We start from the raw sequence: 27751 nt of genomic DNA, 5'->3' as shown, positions 1-27751 counted from the left end.
GTTACTTAAAACTATTTCTCTTGCATATAAATGAAGAAATATTAGGATATTTGGTCAACTGGAGACGTTGCTAGGCACAGGTATGCGCACTGCGTCAAAGCACAACAGAGCCTGACGAGCTCCAAGCCGAAGCGCTGGGCTGGGGAGGATCGCACGCTTGATTAGATGAGGGTTGGGGTGTGGGCAGCCCCTGCACGGTGGCCTCCCACCACACCAGGCACATGATCCCTGCAGGACGCTGTCCCCTCAGCCCCCAAACCCCTACCTGTTTGCTACTGCAAGAAGGCCCTGTGGGAGCAGCGGGTTTAAGGCACAAGAACGCTGAGTGGAGGTTTGGGAGCGCCCGCCTGCAGGCTGCAGAAGGCACAGGCAAGGGGCCTGGGGAGCGGGCACTGTCCACAGCCACCAAGAGCCGGCAGCCAGCACCCCATCTCCCCAAGGTGAGCAAGGTGAATTAGATTTAATTTTTTAAAAATCAGGTAAACGGATTTCTCTTTAAAAATATAACATCACTGGTCTTTTAAGGTCACTTCAGCTGCTTTTAAAGTGGCTTTTTGTAGAATGATGGAAGTTGTCGCCGGCCACTTGGCCGGCCAGTGCTGGGGGTGGGGCCTAGGTGGTGGACTTGGAGGACACCCGCAGGTGGTGATTCTTGCCCAGGTCGTGGTGTGCAGCTCAGTGAGCAGCTGGATGGCCTCCTCCACGGAGCCCATCTCCATCAGCGCCATCTTGCGGTCCTTCTGGAAGAACTTCAACCCTTTGATGATGCCACCGTTGCTGGAGAAGAGCATCTTGAGGTCATCCTTGGATATAGAGGGAGGGATGTGGGACAGGTGCAGGGTGGCCGAGGGCAGGAAGATGTTCTGGAAGTTCTTGAAACCCAGCTTCTTGAAGCAGTGCAGGGGTGAGTTCCCGTAGTCTTTGGTCAGGGCCTGGTCCTCCTGGCCCTTGTGGGGAAGCTGCACATTCTGGTGCTTGGACAGCGTGATGTGCACCTGCTTTCTGTGCAGCTTATGCCCGTTCAAGTAGCTCATGGCCAGTTGGGCCTGGCTCCCATCTGCCGTCTGCACTGGGGCATTCTCCTTATTGAACAAAATCTTCACTCGCTGCCCATTGCCGTACATGTTGGAAAGAATAAAGACGCTTTGGGGTGTGACTCTCTCAGGATTGAGGTTGCTGACCAGCAGGATGGAATTGCCAGAGCCCCCCCAGGCCAGCAATGGTGATCTGCCCCCCCGCAGCTGTAGCTGTCACTGCTGATGGGATGTTCAGAGGGGCCAGGGCCCCATGTTGGGGACAGAGAGGCTTGGAGCCTGAGGAATGGCAAAGGTGGGAGGGAAACCAGCTCCTGTAGCCATGGTCTGGTCCAGCGAGGACTGGCTGTCACCAGAGGGCAGGTCGGGGCAGCTATAGTCTCGGCTGTTGTCGTTGTTCTACTTGACGTTGAAGCTGGTGAGCTTGGAGAAGTCAGTACAGAATGTGCAGCAGGTGTAGATATTCTGCCTGTCCAGGGACAGCTTGGCGTGCTGGGTGCTCACAGGCTCAGTGCACTGCAGCAGTGCCTGGACCTGGTTGTTCTTCGTGAAGGGGATGATCTTCAGGACTGTGCTGAACCTGGAGAAGACCTGGTGAAGCACATCCGAAGTGATCGGGTAGAAGAGGTTCTTCATGATGATCCTGAGCACCGGGCTTTGGATCGCCATCCCAGCATCCACTTCAGCGGCCAAGGCGGCCAGAGCCAGGTTCCCCAACTAGATGGAGTTCACGGCCTGCAGGGAGCCTGGGCCCGTGCCTGGTTGAGGAAGCTGTCTGTCTTCAGCTCCTTGTGGTTGGAGAACTGGATGTAGATGGGTTGGCTGTGCAGCACTGGCATCATCGACGTGTAGTAGTTAGTTGAGCATGGTATTGGCAGTTCCCTCCGTGTTCATCTCCATGAAGGCCTGGTTCTTCCCTTTCAGCATCAGGAGGTTGGTGACCTTCCCAAAGGGCAACCCCAAGGAGATGACCTCTCCCTCAGTGACATCACTGGGGAGCTTGTGGATATGGATCACTCTGGAAGGCACACCTGCACTTCGGTTGTCACCTTTGAACTACTTGCTGTCATTTCCATTTGCTGCAGAGGCCGAATTGCTGCTCTTGATAAAGGATCCATTAGTGACCCGGCAGAGAAGAGCTCATCCGATCCCCGCTTTTGCCAACTGCTAGGTCTGGGACAATGCCATCTGTTGCACATACAGTGGAGGCGCCAGAATGCCCATTATTTTTTAAAACATATTTTCTGCCCCTTTCCTCCTTAACCTTCTGGGCCTGAAGTTACATGTATGTTAGATCTTTTGATTTTGTCTTACCCATCCCTGAGTCTCTATTGTTTTGTTTTCTTCAAAAATTTTATCTCTACTTTTCAGATTGGATAACTTCTATTGGTCTGTCTTTACATTCATTAACTCTGTCTTCTGTTATTTCCATTCTGCCGTTAAGCCCATCCAGTGAATTTTTTTTAGTTGCAGATTGTACTTTTCAGTTCTAGACTTTTCAGTTGATTGTTTTTTATAGTTTCTATTTCTCAGTGGAGCTATCCTACTATTCATTCATTATGAACATATTTTTCTTTATGTTCTTGAGCATACTTACATATAACTTACTGAAAGTCCTTTTCTGCTAATTTCAGCATTTGGATCATCTCAGGGTCAATCTCTGCATTTACTCCTAAATCTCGTATCTTTCTCTTGACACCTTTCTGTCTCTTTCTATGTTGAGTTGTTTTGGAATATATTTTGGTTGTTGTAAGTCATATATTGCACTGACTGGACCTATTCGCAAGCTAAAAGCTTAAAAAAAGGTAAACACATCCAGAGCTATCCCTTCTTCTAAGCATCAACTCTCTTGTAGTACATGCTTCATTTGGGTTGCTCCTCAGTATCTTCAGATAGTAGTTTTTTACATTTTGTTCAGAGTTTATAGTTGTTATTTGTATGAGAGTTGGTCTGATAAAAGCAATTCAGTCATACTAGAACTTAATTTTTGTTAATTTAGGAGTTATTTTTTTTGTAGGGTATGAGGTATGGATCAAGGTTTTGTTTTTCCTCCAGTACTGATATCTGTTTGTTCCAGCAAAATTTTTTTTTAAAGATTTTTTTTATTGGGGGAGGGGAACAGGACTTTTTTGGGGAACAATGTGTACTTCCAGGACTTTTTTTTTCCAAGTCAAGTTGTTGTCCTTTCAATCTTAGTTGTGGAGGGTGCCATTCAGCTTCAAGTTGTTGTCCTTTCAGTCTTAGTTGTGGAGGGCGCAGCTCAGCTCCAGGTCCAGTTGCCCTTGCTAGTTGCAGGGGGCACAGCCCACCATCCCTTGCGGGACTCGAGGAATCGAACAGGCAACCTTGTGGTTGAGAGCCCATGCTCCAAACAACTGAGCCATCCGGAGCTCAGTGGCAGCTCAGCTCAAGGTGCCGTGTTCAATCTTAGTTGCAGGGGGCGCTGCCCACCATCCCTTGCAGGACTCAAGGAATTGAACTGGCAACCTTGTGGTTGAGAGCCCACTGGCCCATGTGGGAATTGAACCGGCAGCCTTCGGAGTTAGCATAGAGCTCTAACTGCCTGAGCCACTGGGCCGGCCCCTTCAGCAAAATTTTTTGAAAAGACTTTCCTTTCTCCCATGAAATCACATTGGCACCTTTGTCAAAAAATGATTGTCCATATATGTGTGTACCTGTTTCTGGACTCTATTCTGTTCCACTGATATACCATCTACTTGTACTTACATCAGCACCACACTGTCTGAATTATTGTAGCTTTATAGTAAGTCTTAACATTACATAGTACAAATCCAACATACTGTGACTTGCTTTGGCTATTCTAGGTCCTTTGCACAGCCATACAGACTTTACCATCTCCTTATCAGTTTTTTTTTACCAGAAAGTTAACAAATAATTGTTTGGACAAATAGACGACAAAGAAGTGGAGTGTTTGAAAATTTCAGTAACACTCAACCACCTTGATTTATATGTCATACAACACGACAGCCATCAACAGCTGAATACACATTCTTTTCCAGGGTCATGTGAAACATTCTCCTAGATAGACCATACGTTGAATTATACAGAATATATTATATTTTCTGACCACTATGTGATTAAATTAGAATGAGCAATAAAAAGACATCAAAAGAAAATGGCCATATTTTTTAAAGTAAATGAAAGCAACAGTAGAGGGAGCTATGTGAAACTTTGCAAAAAATATATATGCTTCCTTCAAAAAAATATAGAACCCAAATATCCCCTTAAAAAGAACAACAAAACAGTATCAAGGTCAAATCCTGTACAAATTTATTATTTTTTTAAAATGAAAAAGTAAATATTGTACACAATTAATAGCAAAAATTCATGATTTGATATTTGTAGTCTATATAACATTATGTATAACTAGGTATTTCGTAGGCATACCGTATGGCATATCATGGTGAAAAAAGTCATTACAAACAACTTCCTATCTATCTTCTCCCCATCGCCCAGTGCTGACCATGTCACCATGAACAGGATTGTGTTGTTACAGGTCTCGGTGTCATTCGAGGATGTGACTGTGGACTTCAGCAGGGAGGAGTGGCAGCAACTGGACTCTAATCAGAGACGCCTGTACCAGGAGGTGACGCTGGAGAACTACAGCCACCTGCTCTCCGTGGGTAAGCACAGCCACCCTATGAATCTGCAAGGAGCCTGTCATGGGTAAAATTGTGTCCCCCCAATAAAATATGTTGAAGTCCTAACCCCCGGTACCTAAGAATGTGACCTTATTTGGAAATAGGGTCTTTGCAGAAATAATCAAGCTAAAATGAGGTTATTAGGATGGGTCCGAATCCAGTATAACTGGTGTCTTTATAAAAAAGGGAAATCTAGACACAGAGACAGACACACACCGAGGAAAGACAGTGCGCAGACACAGAAGGAAAAGATGTCATGTGACTGGAGTGATGCATCTATAAGCCAAGAAATGCCTGAGGCCACCAGAAATTAGGAAGAGGCATGCAGTTCCTCCCCAAATACCTTCAGAAAGAGCACGGCCCTGCTGACACCTTGATTTTGGACTCCTGGTCTCCAGAACTGTGAAGCAACAAATTTGTGTTGTTTTGAGCCAGTCAGTTTGTGATAATTTGTTACAGTCACCCTAGGAAACAAATACAGATTTTTGTACTGGGAAGTGGGGTGCTGATGTAACACGTACCTAAAAACAACATGGAAGTGGCTTTGGAATTGGGCAGTGAGCAGAGGCTGGGCAGGGTTTGAGATACTTGACAGAAAAAGCCTAGATTGCCTTGAAGAGACTGTTGGTAGAAATACGAATGTTAAAGATGCTTTTGGTGAAGGGATTCAGAAATACAAATAAAATACAGTAAAGTAAAGTAAAATAAAATACATAGAGAAAAGGTGTTTTGATGTTTTTGGTAAGGTCTCAGATGGAAGTGAGAAACATGTTACTAAGAACTGGAGGAAAGGGAATCCTGGTTATAAAGTGACAGAGAATTTGACTGAATTGTGTTTTCTAGGCTTGAAAGTAGAACTTGTAAGCGATGAACTTGGGTATTTAGCTGAGGAGATAGTTCTGAGCAATATTAAAGGGGTGGCCTGGTTTCTCCCTGTGACTTAGAGTAAAATGCTAGAGGAAAGAGAGAAATTGAAGAAGGAATTGTTAGTAGAGAGGAACCAGAACGTGAAGATTTGAAAAATTCTCAGTCTATCCACATTGTACAAAATGGAAAGGTGTGCCCTGGAAAGAACACCAAGAATGTGGCTAGACAAACATTTACTGAAGAGATTAGGTGTATGGATCTAATCAACCATCTCAGTAGAAACGCTGCCAGCTTGGGCTCAAGAGAACAGAGATAGGAAAAACTGAAAGAAGGCTCTTAGATTTCTGGGATGCTACAGACAAGAAACAGGCTGGTAAAGCTATTTGGCTGTGAACACATGTTAGAAATGTCAAGAAAAGAGATGAATGACCCCAGGAATGGTTCAGAAGTCAGTAGGGCTATCACTGCCACCGTGGGCCCAGAGAGCATAGGCAAGGAAGGTGCAGGGTGACAGGCTGTCCCCTCTTTGGTTCCAAAGGGTGAGTCTCCTACTTGGTTTCAGGGCTGAAGGGGCAGGACCACTGCCCAGGGCTGACAGTGTAAGGTTGCCACGTCTGATTTGAAGTCATATCTCTCAACAGTTACACGCTGTCTTCAAAGTTCTTTTAAACTTTCCCTTATGGTACTTGTTGACTATTGATTTCATGTGGGTATTTAGCCTTAGATGGAGTTTACCACTCTCTTTGGGCTGCATTCTCAAGCAACACAAATCTAGGAAGACCCAGGCTTCGTGCTCCAGGGGCTGCTACTGGCCTCACACCATCCACAGGCTAGGTCTCGATCAGGACTTGGGTCCCCTACGAGTGGCACAGGGAAGACGGTCTTCCATATGCCACATTTCCTGTGTCCCACCACGGGGCAAGGATTCAGTACTGGGCTCTTCCATGTTCACTCACTGTTACTGAGGGAATCCTTGCTAAGTTTCTTTTCCTCCACTGACTAATTCAGTCAGCTTAAATTCAGTGAACAAGTAAATTGAGACTTAGTAACAAGCCAAAAGCTGTTTCTTAAAAGGAGAGTGGTTATTCACAGAGGATGGCAGGACTCTGCTCCCAAATCCTAGGACCTATGCTGTGATTCACCTATAGGGCCCTGCCAAAGGCTCCATCTCTATTTGTCACTGACGCTTCAAGCACCACTAGATCTGCTGGATCTCATGGCCCAAGTGGCAAAGCAGATTGCACGGCAGCCTGGACCAGTTGCACAGCCTTCTGTTGTCGTAGGCCCCACTCAAAACTAGTGTTAAGGTCCGGAATTGTCCCCCTCAGACAGACAGAGAACCCGCACAATAATGCAAGTCACACAGCGAGGTTTATTTCCAGCCAGCTGGGGTCCGAGTCTCTGCCCGACGCAGCGGGTTTTAACAAGGACCCCAAACACTTAAAGCCAAGGGGTTATATAGCATTTTCAAGGCTTTCCATAGCTTCAGAGAGTACTAGATAAACTTACAGGACTTACATAGCTTCAAAGAGTATAAGATTTACTACAGGACAAGGAGACCAGGAGTATAAGATAAGCTACAGGACTTGCATAGCTATAAGGAGTGTAAGATAAGCTACAGAACTTCTAGTCTCCATGCTGCAACTGCCCACATCCTGGAATTTTATAATTATGTTATTTCAGGCTAGGGGCTGTTAACCCTGACCTAAAGATAGCAGTTCTCATGCTAACAGTCTCTTACACTAGCAGCCTTTTGGGTCATTTTATAAATGGGCCGACGTGACACACATGAGCAATATACTGCCTCTAACGTCCAAACAGGCTCACTAGGCATTGTCCCTCTCTCGCGGTTGTACAATGGACCCGGTGCAACAATTATTCTTCACCTTGGAAGGGATGTCTTGACCCACAAATGGACCTCTAGAAATTTCACTGAGGTGGAAGGCCCCTAAATTTTTGTCAAATTTATTTCCCACCCTCTCACACACAGATCTCTTACCCGTAAGTCTAGAGTGGTTGCTGCCTCTTGTTCACTAGGCGCAATCAGCATGTTATCAATATAATGGACCAGTGTGATACGGAAGGTAAAGATGACCAAGATCCCTGCAAACCAAATTATGACCTAGCACTGGAGATTTGAGATACCTCTGAGGTAGGACGTGAAGGTATATAGCTGGACTGGCCTTACATTTACCTGTTTATAGCACAGTCAACTTGGTAAAGGGCAAACTGCTTCTAGTGGTCTTTACTAACAGGTATTGCCAAAAAAGAATTTGCCAGATCAATAGCTGCATACTGGGTAGCAGTGTTAGATGTGTTAATTTGCTTAAGCAATGAAATCACATCTGGTACAACAGCTGATATTGGAGCCACCACTATCCCACACTCTTTAAAAATTTAAATTTTTTTTTCTATTACAGTTGATACTCAATATTATATTACTTTCAGGTATACAGCATAGTGGTTAGAAATTTATATAATTTATGAAGTCATCTCCCTGTTAGTACCCACTTAGCACCATACATAGTTGTTACAATATTATGATTTTATTCCCTATGCTATACTTTATTTATATCCCCATGACTGTTTTGTAACTGACAATTTGTACTTCTTAATCCCTACACCTTTTACACCCAGCCCCCAACCCCCTCCCATCTTATCCCATACTCTTAATATCCATTTCTACACATGTTTCCCAGATTTCTGTCTGTATAAATTGGACAAATCATGCAGTTCTTTTGGCGTGTAGTGCATCTTCTCATGGGTCACACTCTGCACCTCACCCTTTGGGGCCTGATGGTACTTGAGTCTAGTTATAGGTCTAGAAACAAACAAGTGTGGTGGAGTGGGTCCTGAAGGGAACCATCAGTGTCTTGCCAGGCAAGTACCTCAGGGGAAGTCACTTTGCTCCTCTGGCAAAGTAGGGGTGGGTAATCTCAGTTGGGGGTAAAAGGTCTGCTTCTACTGGCAATGAAGGCTCATCAGAATTTAGAGGTTCAGTGTCCTCATATGTCCCCATTCCAATTTTCAGGATCCCATTCCGTCCTAATCAGTGGCCTCACTGTAACAGCAGACATCCTCCAAAGTTGGGAATTCAATTTGGGTTGTAGCTTAGCTATTTACAGGATGAGACTCTGGGTTTGGTTTTCAGCAATCTCAGCTATAGGAGCTAAAGTTTTCTTTCAGGACAGACATAGAAATTTTCAGATCATTTATGTGGTGCTTGAGCTGGGAAATCAAATCACTGAGCTCATGCTTTTCTTTCCCCACTTTGTCCAGTGCAATTAAGAGCAACCAGCTAATCTTATTATATTTGTAAGTTTCATAAAAATTTCTAGGGTATCAAATATATGATCACCCAGAACCTTGCCTCTTACAAGCATTTGAGTAACAGTATCCAATGGTGATATTTTGCATATCCCTATTGCTGTATTTAGGGTTTCTTCTAGGCGGGAATTCCCGCCCATTCTCAGGAATTTTTTTCGCTTTCCTGTTCCCGAATTCCAAGATATAAACTGTTTTCTGTTCTCCACCATGAATCATTTCCACAAAGTGACGGCCGATACTACCAACCACCTGGGTTCAAGGAGCCAATTTTCCCAATTTCCCCACCAACTTTTCTTGTGATTCGGGAAAGGGAAAGCGAAAAAAATTCCCGAGAATGGTCAGGAATTCCTGCCTGGAAACCCGAGCTGTATCATGCCATAGACTATCAGTGTCCTCTTTATAACTGGAAGTAGAATCATTAGTGCCTTTAAATCTAATCAGAATAGGGAACCGATTCCAGAAACCCCGTAACCAGTTCAGAAAATGCATCCTTAAGATTCAAGATTCTGTTCCTCTACAACTACTCTCAGTACCAAAATTGTATCAGGGTTCTCTAGAGAAATGAAACTAACAGTATATATATGTATGAGGTGTGATCAAACAATTCAGTGAATGTTTAAATAAAATACTTTATTATAGTAAAAGACACATTGCCATGAATTCTCCTCAAAAAACCTCCCCCTCGCTTCGAACACACTTATCCCATCGTTCTTGCCACTTTCTGAAGCAGGTCTGGAAGTCCCCTTTTGTGATTGTCTTTAGTTTTCCTGTTGTGGCTGCCTTGATGTCCTGAATCATTTTGACCTTGGGGAAGAGCCAGAAGTCATACGGTGCCAGATCCAGTGAATAAGGTGGGTGAGGACACATCGTAATGTTTTTATTTGATAGAAATTGCCATTTACCAGAAGCAATGTGTGACATGGAATGTTGTCATGATGGAGGATGATTTACGGCACACTTTAAAACACACCTCTCAACAGTAGCTCACACCCGACTGACTGCACCGAACAAGTTGAAACTTGTCGCACACTGTTACAAAGGTTCGACGCGCCACTTCCGGTATTGAAGATCGCTGCCTTTCTGTTGGATGGCACTTGGCAGTAGCATTCACCGTATTTTGTGATCACAACAAAAAGGCTCCGTGTCATACATCACTTCTGGTACGGCAATTTCTGTCAAATAAAAACATTACGGTGTGTCCTCATCCACCTTATTCACTAGATCTGGCACCGTGTGACTTCTGGCTCTTCTCCAAAGTCAAAATGAAAGGTAAACATTTTGAATTGATTCAGGACATCGAGGCAGCCACGTCAGCGTAACTAAAGACACTCATGCAAGAGGACTTCCAGAACTGCTTCAGAAAGTGGCAAAAATGATGGGATAAGTGTGTTCGAAATGAGGGGGACTAATGGCAATGTGTCTTTTACTGTAATTTTTTAATTTAAATGTTCACCGTAATTTTTAATCACACCTCATATGCATATATACAGAGTACACATACACACACACACACACACACACACACTTTCATATATGTGGGGTAGAGATTTATTTTAAGGAATTGGCTCACCTGGTTGTGGGGACTGTAAGTCTGAAATTTATAGGGCAGGCCAGCAGGCTGGAAATCCAGGTAAGAGTAGATTGCAATCTTGAGTTTGAAATCTAGAGGGCAGGCCAGCTAACTGCAAACTGAGGCCAGATTTCTATGTTGCGATACTGAGGCAAAATTACTTCTTCCATTACCAGCTGGGTACAGAAATAGACATGCATAAAGGGAAGGTGATGAGAAAACACACAGGGAGAAGATGGTCATGTGACTGGAGTGATGCATTTACAAGCCAAGGAATGCCAAAGATTGCTGGCAAACACCAGAAGCCAGAAGATGCAAGGACAGAGTCTCTCCCCTGTATGCTCCAGAGAGAGCATGACCCTGCTAGTCTCTGGAAATATGAGGCAATAGATTTCTGTGGTTTTAAGTCACCCAGTTATTGGCACTTCGTTAGAGCAGAGCTAGGAAACTGAGACAGAACCTCAGTGAAGGTATTTCCATTCTCAGCTGCTGAGTACACTGGGATATCTTAAGTGTGTGATGCTATCATCCTTGATTTGTCTGGATTCTTCAGTCCCTTTCACCTCTGTGATTATTATTCTTTTCCCAATGAAATGTGGTTACTTTCCCAAAGAATAAATGGAAAGCTGGACTGAATTCTCTATTATGTCCTCTTAACAGGGTATGAAGTTCCCAAACCAGAGTTCATCTTCAAGTTGGAGCAAGGAGAGGAGCCATGGATATTGGAAGGAGAAACCCCACATCAAAGCTGTTTGGGTGAGTGTAACCCGAAAAGAAGGGAGACATGGAAATACTTTTTTTTTCTCTAAGAGAGGCCGATGCCTTTAAAATGCTATTATTACTGCTTTTCTTGAAGGTTTAAACTTCAGAAACTGCTGGTGAATAAATAACATTGTCCTCTCAGATACCAAATTGCTCTCTCCCTTTATATTTCTTACTGTTAATCAACTGTCTTCTTTGCTTGAGTTTCCTCCTGGAGAATTGCTGCAGTTCCTATACTCTGGATCATATGCCAGCCTTCCTCACTATGGATCTTGCTTTCTTGGATATTCTCTCCTTCCATCACATTTTTATGCTTCATTACTTAAATCCCAACCCCATGGTCTTAGATTCTTATCATATACATTCAGGTTTGAATGGATTTGCCTTCTTTGAAAAGAATTTGGTTGTCCCACTCCTGTTTCTCTTACTACTCTTTTACTTTATTCTTCCCTTCACTTTCATCTTTTCACTTTAAGGTACCAGTAAACTCACCTACAACCAGCCTCACCTCCTCTCTTTGTACGTATCACCTTCAGATTCCCCATTCCTCTACACCTCCCCTATCTCCATGTCTCTCTTCCATCTTCTAACTTTATGATCACTGCCACATAGCATTTTTTCCTTTTTTATTTTTTTAAATTAAATTAAATTTTATTGTTAGTTTCAGGTATTGGTAGTATTGGTACAGAACAACATGATTAGACATTTACACCCCTCACAACGTGATAACCCCTCCAAGTCTACTACCCATCTGACATTGCACATAGTTATTACAATACCACTGACTATATTCCCTATGCTGTACTTTACATCGCGTGAATACATACACACACACACACACATACGTACACACATACACACACAGTGCCAAAAAATGTATACACATTTTAAGAAAGGAAAACTGTATTAAAATTGTAATACGCAATATATACTCATATCAAAAGGTGAATACAAGTCACGTTTGCCTTCTGCAATTACAAGAGGTGCTCAAAGTGGTTACCCTCAGCGTCCAGAACTTCTGATTATGGCGAACTACTGCTTGAGCAACGTTGACTAAAGTGTCCACTTGTATACATTTTTGGCATATATATATATGCATATTATTATACATATATACATTATATATATGACATTCAGTATTATTTTATATTAGTTTCAGTTGTATAGCACAGTGGTTAGGCATTTATATAATCTATGAAGTTATCTCCCTGATAAGTCCAGTACCCATCTGACACCCTACATAGTCTTTACAACATTACTGACTATATTCCCCATACTGTATTTCACATCCCTGTGACTATTTTGTGACTACCAGTTTGTATTTCCTAATCCCTTCACCTTTCTCACCCTTCCCCCAATCCCCTCGCATCTAGCAACCATCAGTTTTTTCTCTGTATCTATGAGTTTATTTTTTTCTTTTCAAATCAATGTTATTAAGGTATAATTTACATACAATAAAATATCTACATTTCAAGTGTACAGTTTGATGAGTTTTGATAAGGCACACACTAGTACAACCACCACCCAGAGCATGGTATATAGTATTCCCTCACGCAAAAATGCTCCCTCATGCCCTTGTAGTCAGTGCCCACCACGGTCACTTGGGCCCCAGACAACCATTGATGTGCTTTTTGTCACTATAGATTAGATTTGTCTTTATTAATGGTTTACATCAATGAATCATACTGTCTGTACTCTTTTCATTCAGCATAATGATTCTGTGACTTATCCATGTTGTTGAGTATATCACTAGTTTATTCTTTTTAGATGCTGAATACTATTCCATGGTATGAATATATTGTAATTTTTTAAATCTATACACCTGTTGATGACAGGTGGTTATTATGAATAAAGCTGCAGTGAATATATTTTTTAAAGATTTTTATTGGGGAAGGGGAACAGGACTTTTTTGGGGAACAGTGTGTACTTCCAGGACTTTTTTTCCAAGTCAAGTTGTTGTCCTTTCAATCTTAGTTTTGGAGGGTGCCGTTCAGCTTCAAGTTGTTGTCCTTTCAGTCTTAGTTGTGGAGGGCGCAGCTCAGCTCCAGGTCCAGTTGCCGTTGCTAGTGGACCTGGAGGGGGCGCTGTCCACCATCCTTTGCGGGAGTCAAGGAATTGAACTGGCAACCTTGTGGTTGAGAGGATGCGCTCCAACCAACTGAGCCATCCGGGAGGCAGCTCAGCTCAAGGTGCCGAGTTCAATCTTAGTTGCAGGGGGGCAGAGCCCATCATCCCTTGCGGGACTTGAGGGATTGAACCGGCAACCTTGTGGTTGAGAGCCCACTGGCCCATGTGGGAATCGAACCGGCCGCCTTCGGAGTTAGGAGCATGGAGCTCTAACCGCCTGAGCCACCGGGCCGGCCCCAACATTTTGGTTTTTGTGTGAACGTGTGTTTATGTTTCTTTTGGGTAAATACCTAGGAGTGGAATTGCTGAGTCATATAATAAGTTTATTCTTAGCTTTATAAGAAATTGCTAAACTGTCTTCCAAAGTGGCTGTGTCATTTCATATTCTCAGCAGCAATACATGAGAATTCCTGTTGCTCCATATCCTCACCAACACTTGCTATCATCAGTCTCTTTAATTTTTGCTATTATAGTGGATGTATAATGGTATCGCATTACTGTTTTAAGTTGCATTCTTTTGATGAGTAATGATGTTAAGTATCTTTTCACGTGTTTATTGACCATTTGTACATTTTTTGTGAAGTGTCTATTCAAATATCTTTCTCATATTTTATTGGGCTGTTTGTCTTTTTATTATTGAGTTGTAAGAGTGTTTTATATTTGCTGGATACAACTCCTTTCCAGATATATGTATTGCCCATATTTAGTTTCAATCTGTGGCTTGCAATTTTATGTTCTTACTGGGCCGATCAAAGACCAAAAATTTTAATGGAGTCTAATTTATCATTTTTTTTTAAAAGTACTTTTTTTGATCTGTTTAAGAAATGTTTGCCTATCACAAGATCACAAAGATTTTCTCATATTTTGTTCTGTAAGTTTTATCATTTTAGCTTTTTCAGTTTAGGTCTATGATCCATTTTGTGAGTTTGATGTAAGGATTGATGTTCATTTTTTTCACTACAATATCCAGTTCTAGAACCATTTGTTGAAGAGACTTTCTTTTTCCCACTGAATTTTCTAGGCATGTTTATCAAAACCGATTGACTTTATATTAGGTTGGTGCAAAAGTAATTGTGGTTTTTGCAATTGTTTTTAACCTTTTAAACCACAATTACTTTTGCACCAACCTAATATATGTGAAACTATTTCTGTCCTCTTTGTTCTGTTCAATTGATCTCTGTGTCTTCCTGTTTTAAAATGTAGGTTTTTTTATTGTTCATGTATGGTGAGGCCAACAGATCCAGAGGTGAGTGCCATTTAAAGACAGTGTGTAACTGAGGGGGCATGCCATACCATGCAAGGCCACAAGGGAAAGCACTAGGGTTAGTCAGTCAGGAGGAGTTGTGAGGGGAAAGCATGGGCAAGACGCTTTATCGTGATTTTCATGGGAAAAAAAGGGTGAGGCAGAATAAGCAAGCTGGAAAGGTTTAGGATTGGCTAGTTTGAGTAATTTCACGGGGTTCCCGGATGTAGGGCCTGTCCCTAGTTGTCTGGTACCTGGTCCTGAGGTGATTAGGGCAGGGAGATAGTGGTTCAACCTGTGAGAGCTTGATAAAGGAGATAGTTGGTGGATTTGGGCTCTCTATTGGTTGGTTTGCATATGAAAGTTGTGCTCCCAACGGAAGTCATTTGCTATCTCTAGGAATTAACTAGCTCTGGGAGGGGCAGTCTCTCCAGGATTAGCAAAGCATCAGACGCACAAGCATCAAGAATACAGAAAATAAGAAAATATAGTTAATACACAGTCCTTTTGGCAAAGCCATACTTTCTCTATTCCTGTAGCTTTTACAATGAGTCTTGAAATCAGGTAGGGTAAGTTCTCCAACTTTGCTTTTTTAAATTACTTTGGCTCTTCTAGGCTATTTGCATTTCCATTTAAACTTGATAATCAGTTTGTAATTTTTTTTTTTCAAAAAGCCTGTTGGGATTTTGTTTGGAGTCGAGTTAACTCTGTAGATCAATTTTGGGAGAATTGACATCTTAACAATATTGAGCCTTCTAATCCATGAACATGGGTATTTCTGCATTTATTTAGATCTTTGATTTCTTTCACCAGTATTTTATAGTTTCAGTATAGAAGTCATATGCATCCTTCATTAAATTTATCCCTACGTATTTAATGTGTTTTGATACTATTATAAATGGTATTGTTTTTATTTTATTTTATTTCCAGATTGTTCATTGCTAGTACAGATTGCTAGTGATTAATTTTTGTACATTGACTTTGTATCCTGAGGCATTCCTAAATCCGCCTATTAGTTTTCTTGTAGGTTCCTTGAGGTTTTTCATGTTAGTCATTATCTTGTTAAGCAAACTTACTTTTTCCCTTCCAATCTCATCCTTTTTATTTCTTTTCCTTAACTTATTTCACTAAGACCTTCAGTTTGATGTTGAATAGAAGTGGTGAGTGTAGGCATGCTTTCCTTGTTCCCAAAATTAGGGGCAAAAATTTCATATTATTAAGGGTGATGTTAGCTGCAGGTTTTTTGAAGCTGCACTTTATCAGGTTATATACGTTCCTTTCCAATCTTAGCTTGTTAAAGAGTGTTTTTTTAAAAATCATAGTTAAGGGTTGAATTTTGCCAAATGCTTGTTCTTCATCTTATCAGAGAGATCGTATGAGTTATTGCTTTTATTTTGTTAATATGTGAATTGACTGATTTTCAAATGTTAAATTAACCTTGTAATTCTGAGATAAATACTAGGCAATTATGATATATTACCCTTATTACATATTATTGGATTCTATATTTATACTTTGTTTAGAAATAGTTGCATTTTTCATGAGTGATACTGGTTTGTAGTTTTGTTTTTGTTTTTTGTTTTTTGCATTGCCTTCCATCATGTTTTGGTATGAGGGTTATGTTTGGCCACATAATATGAGTTGTGAATGAATTCCCTTATCTATTTTCTGAAACAATTTGTGTAAGATTGTTATTTCTTCTTATGCTGTTTGACAGACTTCTCCAGGGAAACTGTCTGGGCCTGGAGTTTTCTTGATGGGAAAGTTTTAATAACAAATTCAATTTCTTTAATAGACTTAGGGCTCTTCAGATTTTGTGTTTCATCTTTTGTCAGACATAATAAGTTGTATTTTTCAAGGAATTTGTCTATTACCTTTATGTTCTCTAATTCTGTCGTTATCTAAGAATATACTCTGTATGATTTCAACAAATGTTATATCTAGGAGAATGTCCCATGTATGTCTGATTCGGCTCTTGATGGGTGTTGTGTTCTTTAATATATAAATCAATTTGGTTGCCTGTTGTTGAAATCGATTGCTTTACTGAATTGTATTCTTGTTCAATCAATTATTTGTTATTTTGGAGGTTAAAAACTGACAAGGTGATTTAAAAAATTATGGATATGCAAAGGATCTAAAATAACCAACAGTCTTGAGAAAGAAATAAATGAAAGATTTATACTACATAATGTTAAGATTTACTATAAAGCTACAATAATCCAGATAGTGTTGTATTGATGTAAGGACGAACAGATATATAAATGGAACAGGAGAAAGGGTCCAAAAATAGACCCACACATATATAGATAACTGAGTTTTGACAAAGGTCCAAATATGATTCATTGGAGGAAAAGAAAGTGTTTTTTGAACACATCGTACTGGAACAAATGGATATCAGTATTGGAGGGGGAAAAGAACAGCAACAAACAAAGCTTGGCCTATACCTCACACTGTATACAAAAATTAACTTGAGTTCTAGTATGACTGAATTGTTTCTATTGTACCAACCCATCTAACAGAAACTGTTAACTCTGGAAAAAATACTGAAGACTCTGGAGAGTGACTAAAAACGTTTTTCTGGGTCATCATGTGTTGAGTAATTTTGGATTGTATCCTGAACATTACCAGTGTTAATGTTATAAGAACACTGTATTCTGTTATATTGTTCTGTGGTTTTGTCATTGTAGGCAGTTAACTAGGTTAGATTGAATCTAGAGACGCTGTCTCACCCAAGGTAGATAGCAACTTAGATCTATTCAGACTTCCTCTAACTTCTGACTCTTTTCCAAAATCTACCTGCTTTTATTCACTCTACCAGTACATGTTTTGTTTTTCTAGAGATTATAGTTACTGTCTACAGAAGGAGTTTTAAGAGTTTACTTTTCCATCTTAGAAGTAGAACTGTTACAGTTGATTTTGTACATTGACACTGTATTCTGAGATCTTGCTAATTTCACTTATTAAATTCACTTTTTTTGTAAATTTCTTTAAAATTTCTGCACCCATTATTATGTCTTTATAATTTCCTTTTAGTCTGCCTGCCCTTTATTTTTTATTTTATCTTGTTCCCAGTCTGAGGACAAAAGTTTTCAATCTTTAAGCATTAAGTATATTTGTTATGGTTTTCTTTAGATGCCCTTTATTAATTTGTGGCAATTTCTTTCTATTCCTAGTTTGATGAGAGCCTTTAACATGAATGGATGTTGGATTTTCCAAATGCTTTTTCTGCATTTATTGAGATGAGCATTTTATTCTGCTAATATGGTGAATTTCACTTATTTTCGAATGTTGAACTGACCTTGCATTCCTGGCATAAACGTTACTTGATCATGATGTATTATCTTTTTTTATGTATTTCTTGATTCATTTTGTTAATATTTGGCAAGGATTTTTATCTCTCTGTTTATAAAAGATATTAATCTTTAGTTTTTGGTATACTTTTTGTTTGTAACATCTTTGATTTTAGGATTAATGTTAATGCTACCCTTATAAAATGAGTTGGGAAATTTCATGCCTGTCCTGTCTTCTGAAAGAATTTGTATAAAATTGCTATATTTTCTAGGATTTTTCAATGGTTACGCCTCTGTTTTGCGATTTTGTATAATATTGCTTTAAATTTTATAATTTTTTCCTTAAGTGTATATGATAAACTTCACCAGTGAACTCATCTGGGTCTGAAGTTTTATTTGTGGGACTATCTTTAACTTCAAATTCAGTTTATTTAATATATATAGGGATAGTCATATTTTCTATTTCTTCTTGTTTTGATAATTCTTTCAAGGAGTTTGTGCATTTTTACTTGTCATTTTTGGGGGGCGGGGCATACAGTTGTTTCGTAACACTCCTGTATTATTTTGATATCTGTTGTCTCTTCAGAGACATGCCCTCTTTCTCTGAAATTGATTAAATTTCAGTTCAACAGGACTATATAAAAAAGTCTAAATTCGTGTGCACTTAATAACAGTCTCAAATATATGTAAAGTAAGCATTGACCGTACTAAAAGGAGAGATAGACAAAATGCACAATCATAGTTGGATATTTTAACATACCCATGTAAATGACTTTTGTCTGTTTACAGACAAGAGAATCTGTAAAGATGTAGAAGATTTGAACATGATAAACCAATATGACCTAATTGACATACATGGGTCACTGCATTCCACAACTGTGGAATATATATTCTTCTCAAGTGCATATGGAACACTGACCAAAATAGACCCTATTTTGGAACATAAAGCTAATTGCAAGAAATTTAAAAGGATTGAAATCATACACTATAGTTCTCTACTGTTGAAATAAATTAAAGCTCTGAACTGAAATACAACTAGAAAATATCCAAATGTTTGGAAAATAAGCAACACACATCCAAATAGCCCATAGGTCAAAGAAGAAACCACAACGGAATTAGAAAATATTTTGAGCAGAATGATAATGAAAATATAGACATATCAGAACTTGTGAGGTGAAGCTGAAGAACTACTCAGATGTAAATTTATTGATACACACACACACACACACACACACACACACACACTTGTAGATATGGAGAATAGCTGATGGTTGCCAAATGGGAAGATAAGAATTTTTAAAAATGGTGGAGTGACCAAAAAAAAAACAACCCTCAACCGTAAAAAAACAACAACACACACACACAAAAGGGCAAATTTAAAGTGTTAAAACTCCTAAGTTATATGGTACTAAAACAGTGTGATATTTCCCATGTGTGAAAAAATCTGTGAATGCTATTGTACTATACAAAGCAGCTAACCCTCAAATTATTAGTTTGATGATAATGAAAGCAAAACAAAAAGAATAGGAGGATGAGGTTTTTAGATGGGACATGTGCCTGGAGTATAACACTAAACTGAATAGCAGGGGGAAACTGGATTTGATGACTCAGCATGCTCAGTGTCTAAAATCTCTTACTGACGAGATAATGTATAATTTTTCCATTTTAAAATTATTATGAAGAATCTAATATGTCTCGTGTACTGTGCTGGTAATGGAAACATCTGTGATTCCCACTCTGGGCAAGAACAGTGTATTATGTTAAAGCTAATTCTCAGTAATAAAGACATTATAAGATACAGTGACTTAAACGATGAAGAATTTTATTTCTCTTGTATAAAGTTTCTAATATCACAGGCCATTGGAAAACCTCATTGCTCGTGTTTATTCAGGAATTCAGGATTCTTCCATTATATAATTCCACCATCTCTTGTTTTTTGTTTTTTTTTTTTGGCATCTGCATGTATGATCTATGTTGCTGTCAAGTCCAGATTTCAGTAAGCAAGAAGGTAGAAAAGGCTGCACAGAAAACATAGCTACTGTCCCAAAGCTCTAATTTGAATGTGGCACCCATCATTATTTCCCACATCCTGTTGATGTGAACATTATCATATGGCCACATCAGTTTTCAGAGAAGGCTGAGAAGTGTTATAGGACTGGGCAGCCATATGTCAGGCTACTATTCTGTTAATGCAAAAAAATGGTAAAATAGATTCCAGTGGACAGCTTTCAATTTACCACAGATGGCTTGTCCTTTCTCTGATTTTATACTTCTTATTATATGTATATTTAATGTATAAAAATAATTTTAGGTCCAAGAAAACAATTACACCTGACAGACAGTTGGAGTATAGACATCGATTTATTGTTTGTATAGATCAAGATGACTATGACCACAATATTTTTCCCACAGGCATGAATAAATTTTTTTCAGTTTTTTTTTGAGATAGAATTGACATACAGCACTGTATAAGTTTAAGGTGTACCACATAATGACTTACATACATTGTGAAATGATTACCACAATAAGTTTTGTTAACGTCCATCTCACATAGATATAAAAAAGAAAAAAATTTTTTTCCCTTGTGATAAGAACTTTTAGGATCTACTCTCTTAGCAAATTAAATTGTTTTTTTGATCACATGAATTTGGTATTGTTGCTAATAAGAAGCACTGAGATTAGTGAGGATTTAGAATCGAAAAAATAATGAGGACTTAGATTCTGAGTCACCTCCTCCAGTCGTAGGCCCTCCATGGGTATTTCCCCTTAAAACCTTCGTCTTTTTAATCTTCAGTCCATCCTACTTGCTTTCAAGCCTCCTACCAAAATTGAGCTAGATCGCGTATATTGAACTCTAATCTTTAACACTTAATGGCTATGTCTTAGGGCAAATTATATATGTAATCACTCTGAGCTTTACTTTCCTTATCTACATTAGGTGGATAATATTAGAAAATACCTCACCGGGCCATGGAAAGGATTAAATCAGTTCATATATATATATTTCTTAGAACCATGCCTGGGACATCATAAGTGTCATGTAAGAGCTTAGCACATAATAAGTGTTTTACATGTATTTCCTGTCACCGTTGTCATCGTCATCGTCGTTGTCGTCGTCATCATCATCATCAGATTTGCTGATTTCCCTCTGTTCAATTTGGATTAGCTTATGTGTACCTTTTAGTCTTTTGCTGTCTATTCTTTGTGTCAATTTTACTTTTTCTTTCTCTTTTTAGATGGGAAGTTTGGGATTAAGATATCACAAAAAAGAATATCTGGGAAAGCTTCATTTCATAGTGAAATAGAGGTTGAAGATACAAGAGATGATTCATTGTATTCCATTTTAGAAGAACTGTGGCAAGATGCCGAACAGATAAAAAGATATCAGGAAAAACAGAACAAACCTCTAAGTCATGCTGCATTCGTCAATAAGAAAATACTGAGTATGGAGTGGGATTATGACTATAAAGACAATGGAAAATTTGTTCAGCCACACCCGAATTATATTATTCCTTCACAGAAAAGATCCCATAAGTGGGACTCCTTTGGAAAGAATTTTAAGCATGATTTAGACTTACATATTCATAGTAAAAACAATGCAACAAAGAACTTTGATAAAATTATTCGACACAGTCAAGTTTTCACCCCACGTTCTTATGCTAACCATGAAAATACGCATATAGGAGTGAAATTCTGTGAAAGTAATCAGTGTGGAAAAGTCCTCAGCCTCAGTCACAATATGAAATTTCCTGTTGTGGAGAAAGCAAATATGTGTACTGAATTTGGGAAGATCTTCACACAGAAGTCACACCTCTTTGCATCTCAAAGAATTCATACTATGGAAAAACCTCATGAACCTAGCAAATGTGTAAATGTTTCTACACAGAAGCCACTCCTTAGTATATATCTGAGAGTTCATAGAGATGAAAAACTATATATATGTACTGAATGTGGAAAGGTGTTCATCAAGAATTCAGATTTAATTATGCATGAGAAAACTCATACTAGAGAAAAACCCTATAAATGCAGTGAATGTGGAAAATCATTTCTCCAGGTGTCATCTCTACTTAGGCATCAGACAACTCATACTGGAGAAAAACTCTATGAATGCAGTGAATGTGGGAAAGGCTTCTCCCTGAACTCAGCCCTCAATGTACATCAGAAAATCCATACTGGAGAGAGACACCACAAATGCAATGAGTGTGGGAAAGCCTTTACCCAAAAATCAACACTCAGGATGCATCAGAGAATTCATACAGGAGAGAGATCCTATATATGTACTGAATGTGGGCAGGCCTTCATCCAGAAGGCACACTTGATAGCACATCAAAGAATTCATACTGGGGAGAAGCCTTATGAATGCAGTGACTGTGGGAAATCATTCCCTTCTAAGTCACAACTCCAGATGCATAAGCGAATTCACACAGGGGAAAAACCCTATATATGCACTGAATGTGGGAAGGCCTTCACCAACAGGTCAAATCTCAATACTCACCAGAAATCTCATACTGGAGAGAAGTCTTATATATGTGCAGAATGTGGAAAAGCCTTCACCGACAGGTCCAATTTCAATAAGCACCAGACAATTCATACTGGAGAGAAACCCTATGTTTGTGCCAATTGCGGGAGGGCCTTCATCCAGAAGTCAGAGTTAATTACACATCAGAGAATTCATACTACAGAGAAGCCTTACAAATGTCCTGACTGTGAGAAATCCTTCTCCAAGAAACCACATCTCAAAGTACATCAACGAATTCACACAGGAGAGAAACCATATATATGTGCAGAATGTGGGAAAGCCTTCACTGACAGGTCAAATTTCAATAAACACCAGACAATTCATACTGGAGATAAACCCTATAAATGCTGTGACTGTGGAAAGGGCTTTACTCAGAAATCAGTTCTAAGTATGCATCGCAATATTCATACATGAAAGTAACCCTGTTTCTTGAAAGTGAGAAAGCCGTGTAACAGAAGTCAGGTCTAAGTGTAGATCATAAAATTCATTCAAACCAGATCCCATTTGAGTACATTGCATAATAAAAAGCATTTGTCAGGGTCTCTCAGCTGAGATGAGAAAAATTATTTAGAAGAGACCCTCTAAGAATGCATTGAATTAAGGAGAATTTCCATATTTGCACGGCCTCACAAAATACAGTAGAATTCATACTAGGAAAAATGCTGTAAGTTTGATGCATTAAGAAAAAAGCCTTCCTATTATAAAGAAAGTATTATAAGGCAAATTGTTACCAAATTCTTTATAGATGGAGTATGCAAAATTACGTAATGACAGTCATGTTTACCGTGTTATATTAAACAATTTAAAGTGACAACACAATGAAAGGTAGGACAACAAAATAATATATTTAATGTGTAAACCTCCCCTAAGTTCTGTAGGGTTTTTGTAGCAGAACACTTTGTACAACAGGAGGAATAATTGAAGTTCATTTATTGAATTTAATATAATTGTGTCTATCAAGTATGTTTCCTATTGAATATTTCTTTCACATGAACCCACAGTATTAAAGTCATTATGGTTTTATATATACACACATCTTCAGATATAATTTTACATGAACACAGAAATACAATCTTATCATTCATACCGATTTCCATGACATCGTATTTTTATCTTCTTTTATTGTGGTACAATGCAGAATAGCCATAGACCTCTTTTGTCCTTTTATGTGTGCTCCTTTGTAATGTTACTCTGTTGTTTCTCTTGTTGTGAGGTAGAGCCCTCTCTCTACTCCTTGACTCTGACTGAACCTGGCCATGTGACTTACTTTGGCCACTGTACATTAACAAAGAGATTCAAGAAGAGGCTGGAGAAGTGTGAAAAGCCTACCTTGAGGCTTATCCTCTCTTGCTGCTGAGATCTTCATGTGAAGAAGCTCAGATTACTCTACTGGGGGATGAGAAACCAGATGGAGCAGAGATGAGCCAGCCCAGCTGAGGCCCCCATAGGCCAACTGCCAGACCTGGGAGTGAGGCCTTTCTTGACCTCCAGCCCCAGCCAAGCCAGCTTATACCAGAAGAGCCATAACAGTTATCCCAACCAAGAATTGTGAGATAAATAAAATAATTATTGTTTTAAAATGCTAAGTTTTGGGGTACTTTGTTGCACAGCAAATGGTAATGGTACCTAAACGTGTATATGGGAGTGGGTATTGTAACAAAACATAAGACATGGCATTGGCTTTGGGCTCGGGCTGCAGGTGGTGGAGACTGGAAAACCAGTGTGAAAAACTTCAGAAAGGCTGGAAAAGATGGCACCCCATGTTAATTTAGTAAGGAAAAAAATAGCAAAACAATCACCACGCTCTGTAGGAAAATGGAGAATGTACCAAATGAACTTGTGGATTTATCTAAGGAGATTTCCAACAGAGTGTTGGAAGTATCAGTTTGCTTCTATTATCTGCATGTGATAAGGTACAGAAAGAGAGATATGACTTATGAGAATAACTGTTCCGTTTCCAAGCAGAATTCAGAGGAAATACAAAAAAGCCAAGACTTGGCTGTGTTGGAAAATAACTGTTTCACATCTCCATTCTCTTCAGCCATCAAAATATTCTCAAGGTGAAAAATGGCCTCAGGGTAGAGATCAAGTCATGAGTGTGGCTGTAAGGACCGTTTGTTAAAATGTTGAAATATTTAAGCTGGCATTTGGGAGACCCCCTCAGCTAAGCTAAATGGCTTCTAAAAACTTCGTGACATTGTCCCTAGTGGCCTGACAACACTGATCAAAGTAGAGAGGGGCCTATCTTAAGAATTGTCAATGTGGCATTTGAGGCATGGAGTAAATACAAACCAGAGTAATAGAAAACCTATAAAGTTTTTAATAGAGTTTTACTAGTGAAACTACCTCCTGGTTGGACTTAAAGTGACTGAAACAGTCCAGAATGAAAAGAGGCCTCTGGATTCCCTTCTCTAACTACTGTGAACAGGAAGCAAGCTGAGAAAGTTACTCAGCTGCAAACATGGGCCATTTCTTATGGGAAACGAAGAACTTCTCAGAGAGAAGACCCAAGAACAAAATATTAAAATGGACCAGGGAGCCATTCCCAGGTAGAAATGTGACCTAATCAAGAAACATAATCTGCTCCTGGAGCAGGGAGACCTGGCATTTGTTCTGTGGGATTTCGGAATTACTATGGAATGGTAACTGATATGTGCCTCTTCTTTCTCCCCCTTTTTAATTGGAGTATCGATTGTTATCCTGTCCCTATGTCACCATTGTGTGTGTGTGTGTGTGTGTGTGTGTATTGGTAGGTAGGTTGGGTCATATAACTTGTCGTTTAGCTCGCAGATCTCTGGATGAAGAAACTGAGAAGCTGCACCCAAGGAGCCTCAGCCACATCTGAACCTGATACAGAAGACTTAATGTCCTAGTTCTTGAGTTTTGTGACAAGGAGGTCATTGTTGACTTTGGCAAGTGTTAGTTCAGAAATGAACTTAACTAAAGAAAACAACTGAGCAAACCTGAAGGGATTTCTGAACTCAGGTAATGTTACTTCACCATGGAACTTTTCCAATAGAAAAAAATATTATCATTGTGCTGTATTGCTCTATTGTTGTCTGGGTTATACTGAGAAATGCATTTTCAATAATCCTGTTTGACTCCAGGTTAGAGTTGGCCAAAAGTAGGAATTGCATGAGATTTGGGAGGTGAAAGTGAAGGAGCAACCATTATTTTAAAAGTTTGAGATTAGATTCAGTGGAGAACAGGCACAGAGGTACCCAGAAGGTTTTAATTCTTCCTCACTCTCTTCCACTCTATTGTCAGCCTTTCTTCACATCTCTCAGCCCTGATGACCAACAGCCCAGGCCCAGCACCAGATGCTTGGCTGGAGGCCCACAAAGGCAACTGCTTTTCATAGACTTCTCCGTCAGCTCCCCCTTCACAATCTCACTTCAGCAGCTGGATGTGCCTGGCTTCTCAAATTTTCCTGCAAGCTGTGACTTATCCACCCATGACAATGTTTCAGAAGGTATGGTTTAGTGATTTCTCTAATCTCCCAACTCCCACTTCCATACCTTTACTTCCTCAGCTACTCATACAATTGTGCATGGTCTAATTCATTAAAAATTCCTTGTTCCATAGTATGCATAGTGAATCCGCTCCCCTGATTGAACCCTGATTGTTGAAGTTCCACTTTCTTCTCGAGAACTTAGTAAACAATGATCTTCTAAAACTGAGTGATGCCATTAGTGAAGTCTTAGACTAACTTGCTCTCTCTTTTTTCTCTTGTACCTTTCTGCCATATGATTTTTTTTTTTTTAATGCTTGAAGTTTAGGAGCTTTAGAAGCATATTCCTTGGTCTTGATTTTAGTGAATTTATTTTACTTGAGTTATAGTAAGCTGTTCCAATCATGGTTCAACCGTTTTATTTCAGGGAAGTTTTATTTTGCTTAACATTTTTTTCTGATCCATTTATTTTCCTCTTCAGGGACATAAATTGTGCGTATGTAATGTGTCTTTGTCATCTTCTCCATCCATTTCATACCACCACTCGACATTTATTTCATATCATTATTCCTTTTGGTTGTGTGTGATTGATTGTAGCCTCCTGTTCAGAGAAAATTCTCCACAAATCTCTCATGTTTCTTATTGTCTAGACATTAACAGCCAATGTGCTCAGATTTATTTACATTCCAGAATAATAAAGGTAGAAAATATCTCCTTCCCTGGAGACATTCCCAGAGAAGATTTCCTTACATTCTCGGGCAATAAAGATAATGTCTCTTTCTCTGAAGAGGGGACGGGCAATAAAACAATGTAACAATATTGCATTTTCCCCACATTTTAATTATGTAAATTTTCAGTCATGTAGAAATATCGAAAGAACAGTACAATGAACCCATATAACTTTCATCTAGATTCAACAATGTAATTTTTTTCCTGAAAATTCATGGTAAGTTATAGACATTGTAACAGTACACTCATAAATACTTGAGTATTCATCTCCTAAAAGTAAGGACATTCTCCCACATAACTGGATTATCATTATCAAACTAATTCTATGATATCTCATATCCAGTCCATTTTCTTCCTTTCTTTATTGATTATATTTCCCTTTACCTTTTTCACCCATCCCCTACCTCCTCCAGTCCATTTTCAAATTTCTCCCATCTTCCCCAAAATATAGTTTACAGCTTTATTGAGGTATAATTAGCAGATAGTCAAAGGAACTTGTTTAAAGTGTACATTTGATAAGTTTTGATATAAGTGTGCACCTTTAAGACCATCACTACAAAAATATAATGAACATTTAAAAAATTTATCTGTTACCTTGAAAAGTTTCCTTATGCCCCTTTGTCATCCAGCCCTCAGTCCCCATACCCTTCCGCCCCATCTACAGGAAACCACTGATCTGTTTTGTGTAGTTTACATTTTCTACAATTTTATATAAATGGAATCATACCATAGGTATTCTTGTTTTGTTTGGATTCTGTCATTCAGCATAGTCATTTTGTGATTCATTTGTGTTGTTACATGTATCTATATTCCTTTTTATTGCTAGGTGGTATTTCATTGTATAGATATACCAAATTTGTTGATCTATTCATGTGTTGATAAAAATCTGTGTTGTTTCTACTTTTTGGCTGTTACAAATAAAACTGATATGAACATTTGTATACAAGTCTTTGTGTGGATGTAGTTTTCATTTATCTTGCATAAATACCTAGGAATGAATGGTTTGGTCATATGGTGAGTGTATAGTTAGTTAACTATTTAAAAAACTACCAGACAGTTTTCCAAAGTGTACCATTTTACATTCCCACCAGCAGTAATAAATGTTGCTTCATATCTTTGCCCTTTTAAGTTTAGCCATTTTAGTGGGAGTGAAGTGGTATCCACTGTGGT

General features: G+C 39.2%; 1 protein-coding gene and 1 pseudogene across 4 annotated transcripts in view; one reads left to right on the top strand and one right to left on the bottom strand.

The window, feature by feature from the left end:
- The window catches only part of ZNF81 (zinc finger protein 81), a 62371-nt gene extending 34889 nt beyond the window's left edge, over nt 1-27482 (top strand). Inside the window, exons 3-7 of one of the 4 annotated variants that reach the window (XR_004424294.1) lie at nt 4552-4678; nt 11121-11216; nt 21119-25043; nt 25185-25386; nt 25669-27481. Coding sequence is in view for 2 of the 4 variants with exons in the window: in XM_033118846.1 (XP_032974737.1) it covers nt 4552-4678; nt 11121-11216; nt 21119-22815 (1920 nt within the window). In the remaining 2 variants the exon portion in view is untranslated. Of the gene's footprint in view, nt 1-4551; nt 4679-11120; nt 11217-17765; nt 18104-21118 lie in introns of those variants that run through there. The other 3 variants (XR_004424293.1, XM_033118846.1, XM_033118851.1) reach the window with 3 other exon arrangements.
- Nucleotides 613-2352, bottom strand: LOC117024710 (polypyrimidine tract-binding protein 1-like; annotated as a pseudogene).
- Nucleotides 27483-27751: the final 269 nt, after the last annotated feature.

Source organism: Rhinolophus ferrumequinum, chromosome X (genome assembly GCF_004115265.2).
Source record: "Rhinolophus ferrumequinum isolate MPI-CBG mRhiFer1 chromosome X, mRhiFer1_v1.p, whole genome shotgun sequence".
NCBI lineage: Eukaryota > Metazoa > Chordata > Mammalia > Chiroptera > Rhinolophidae > Rhinolophus > Rhinolophus ferrumequinum.
The sequence above is the reverse complement of the archived record's forward strand: the minus strand, read 5'-3'. Positions and strand labels throughout refer to the sequence as shown.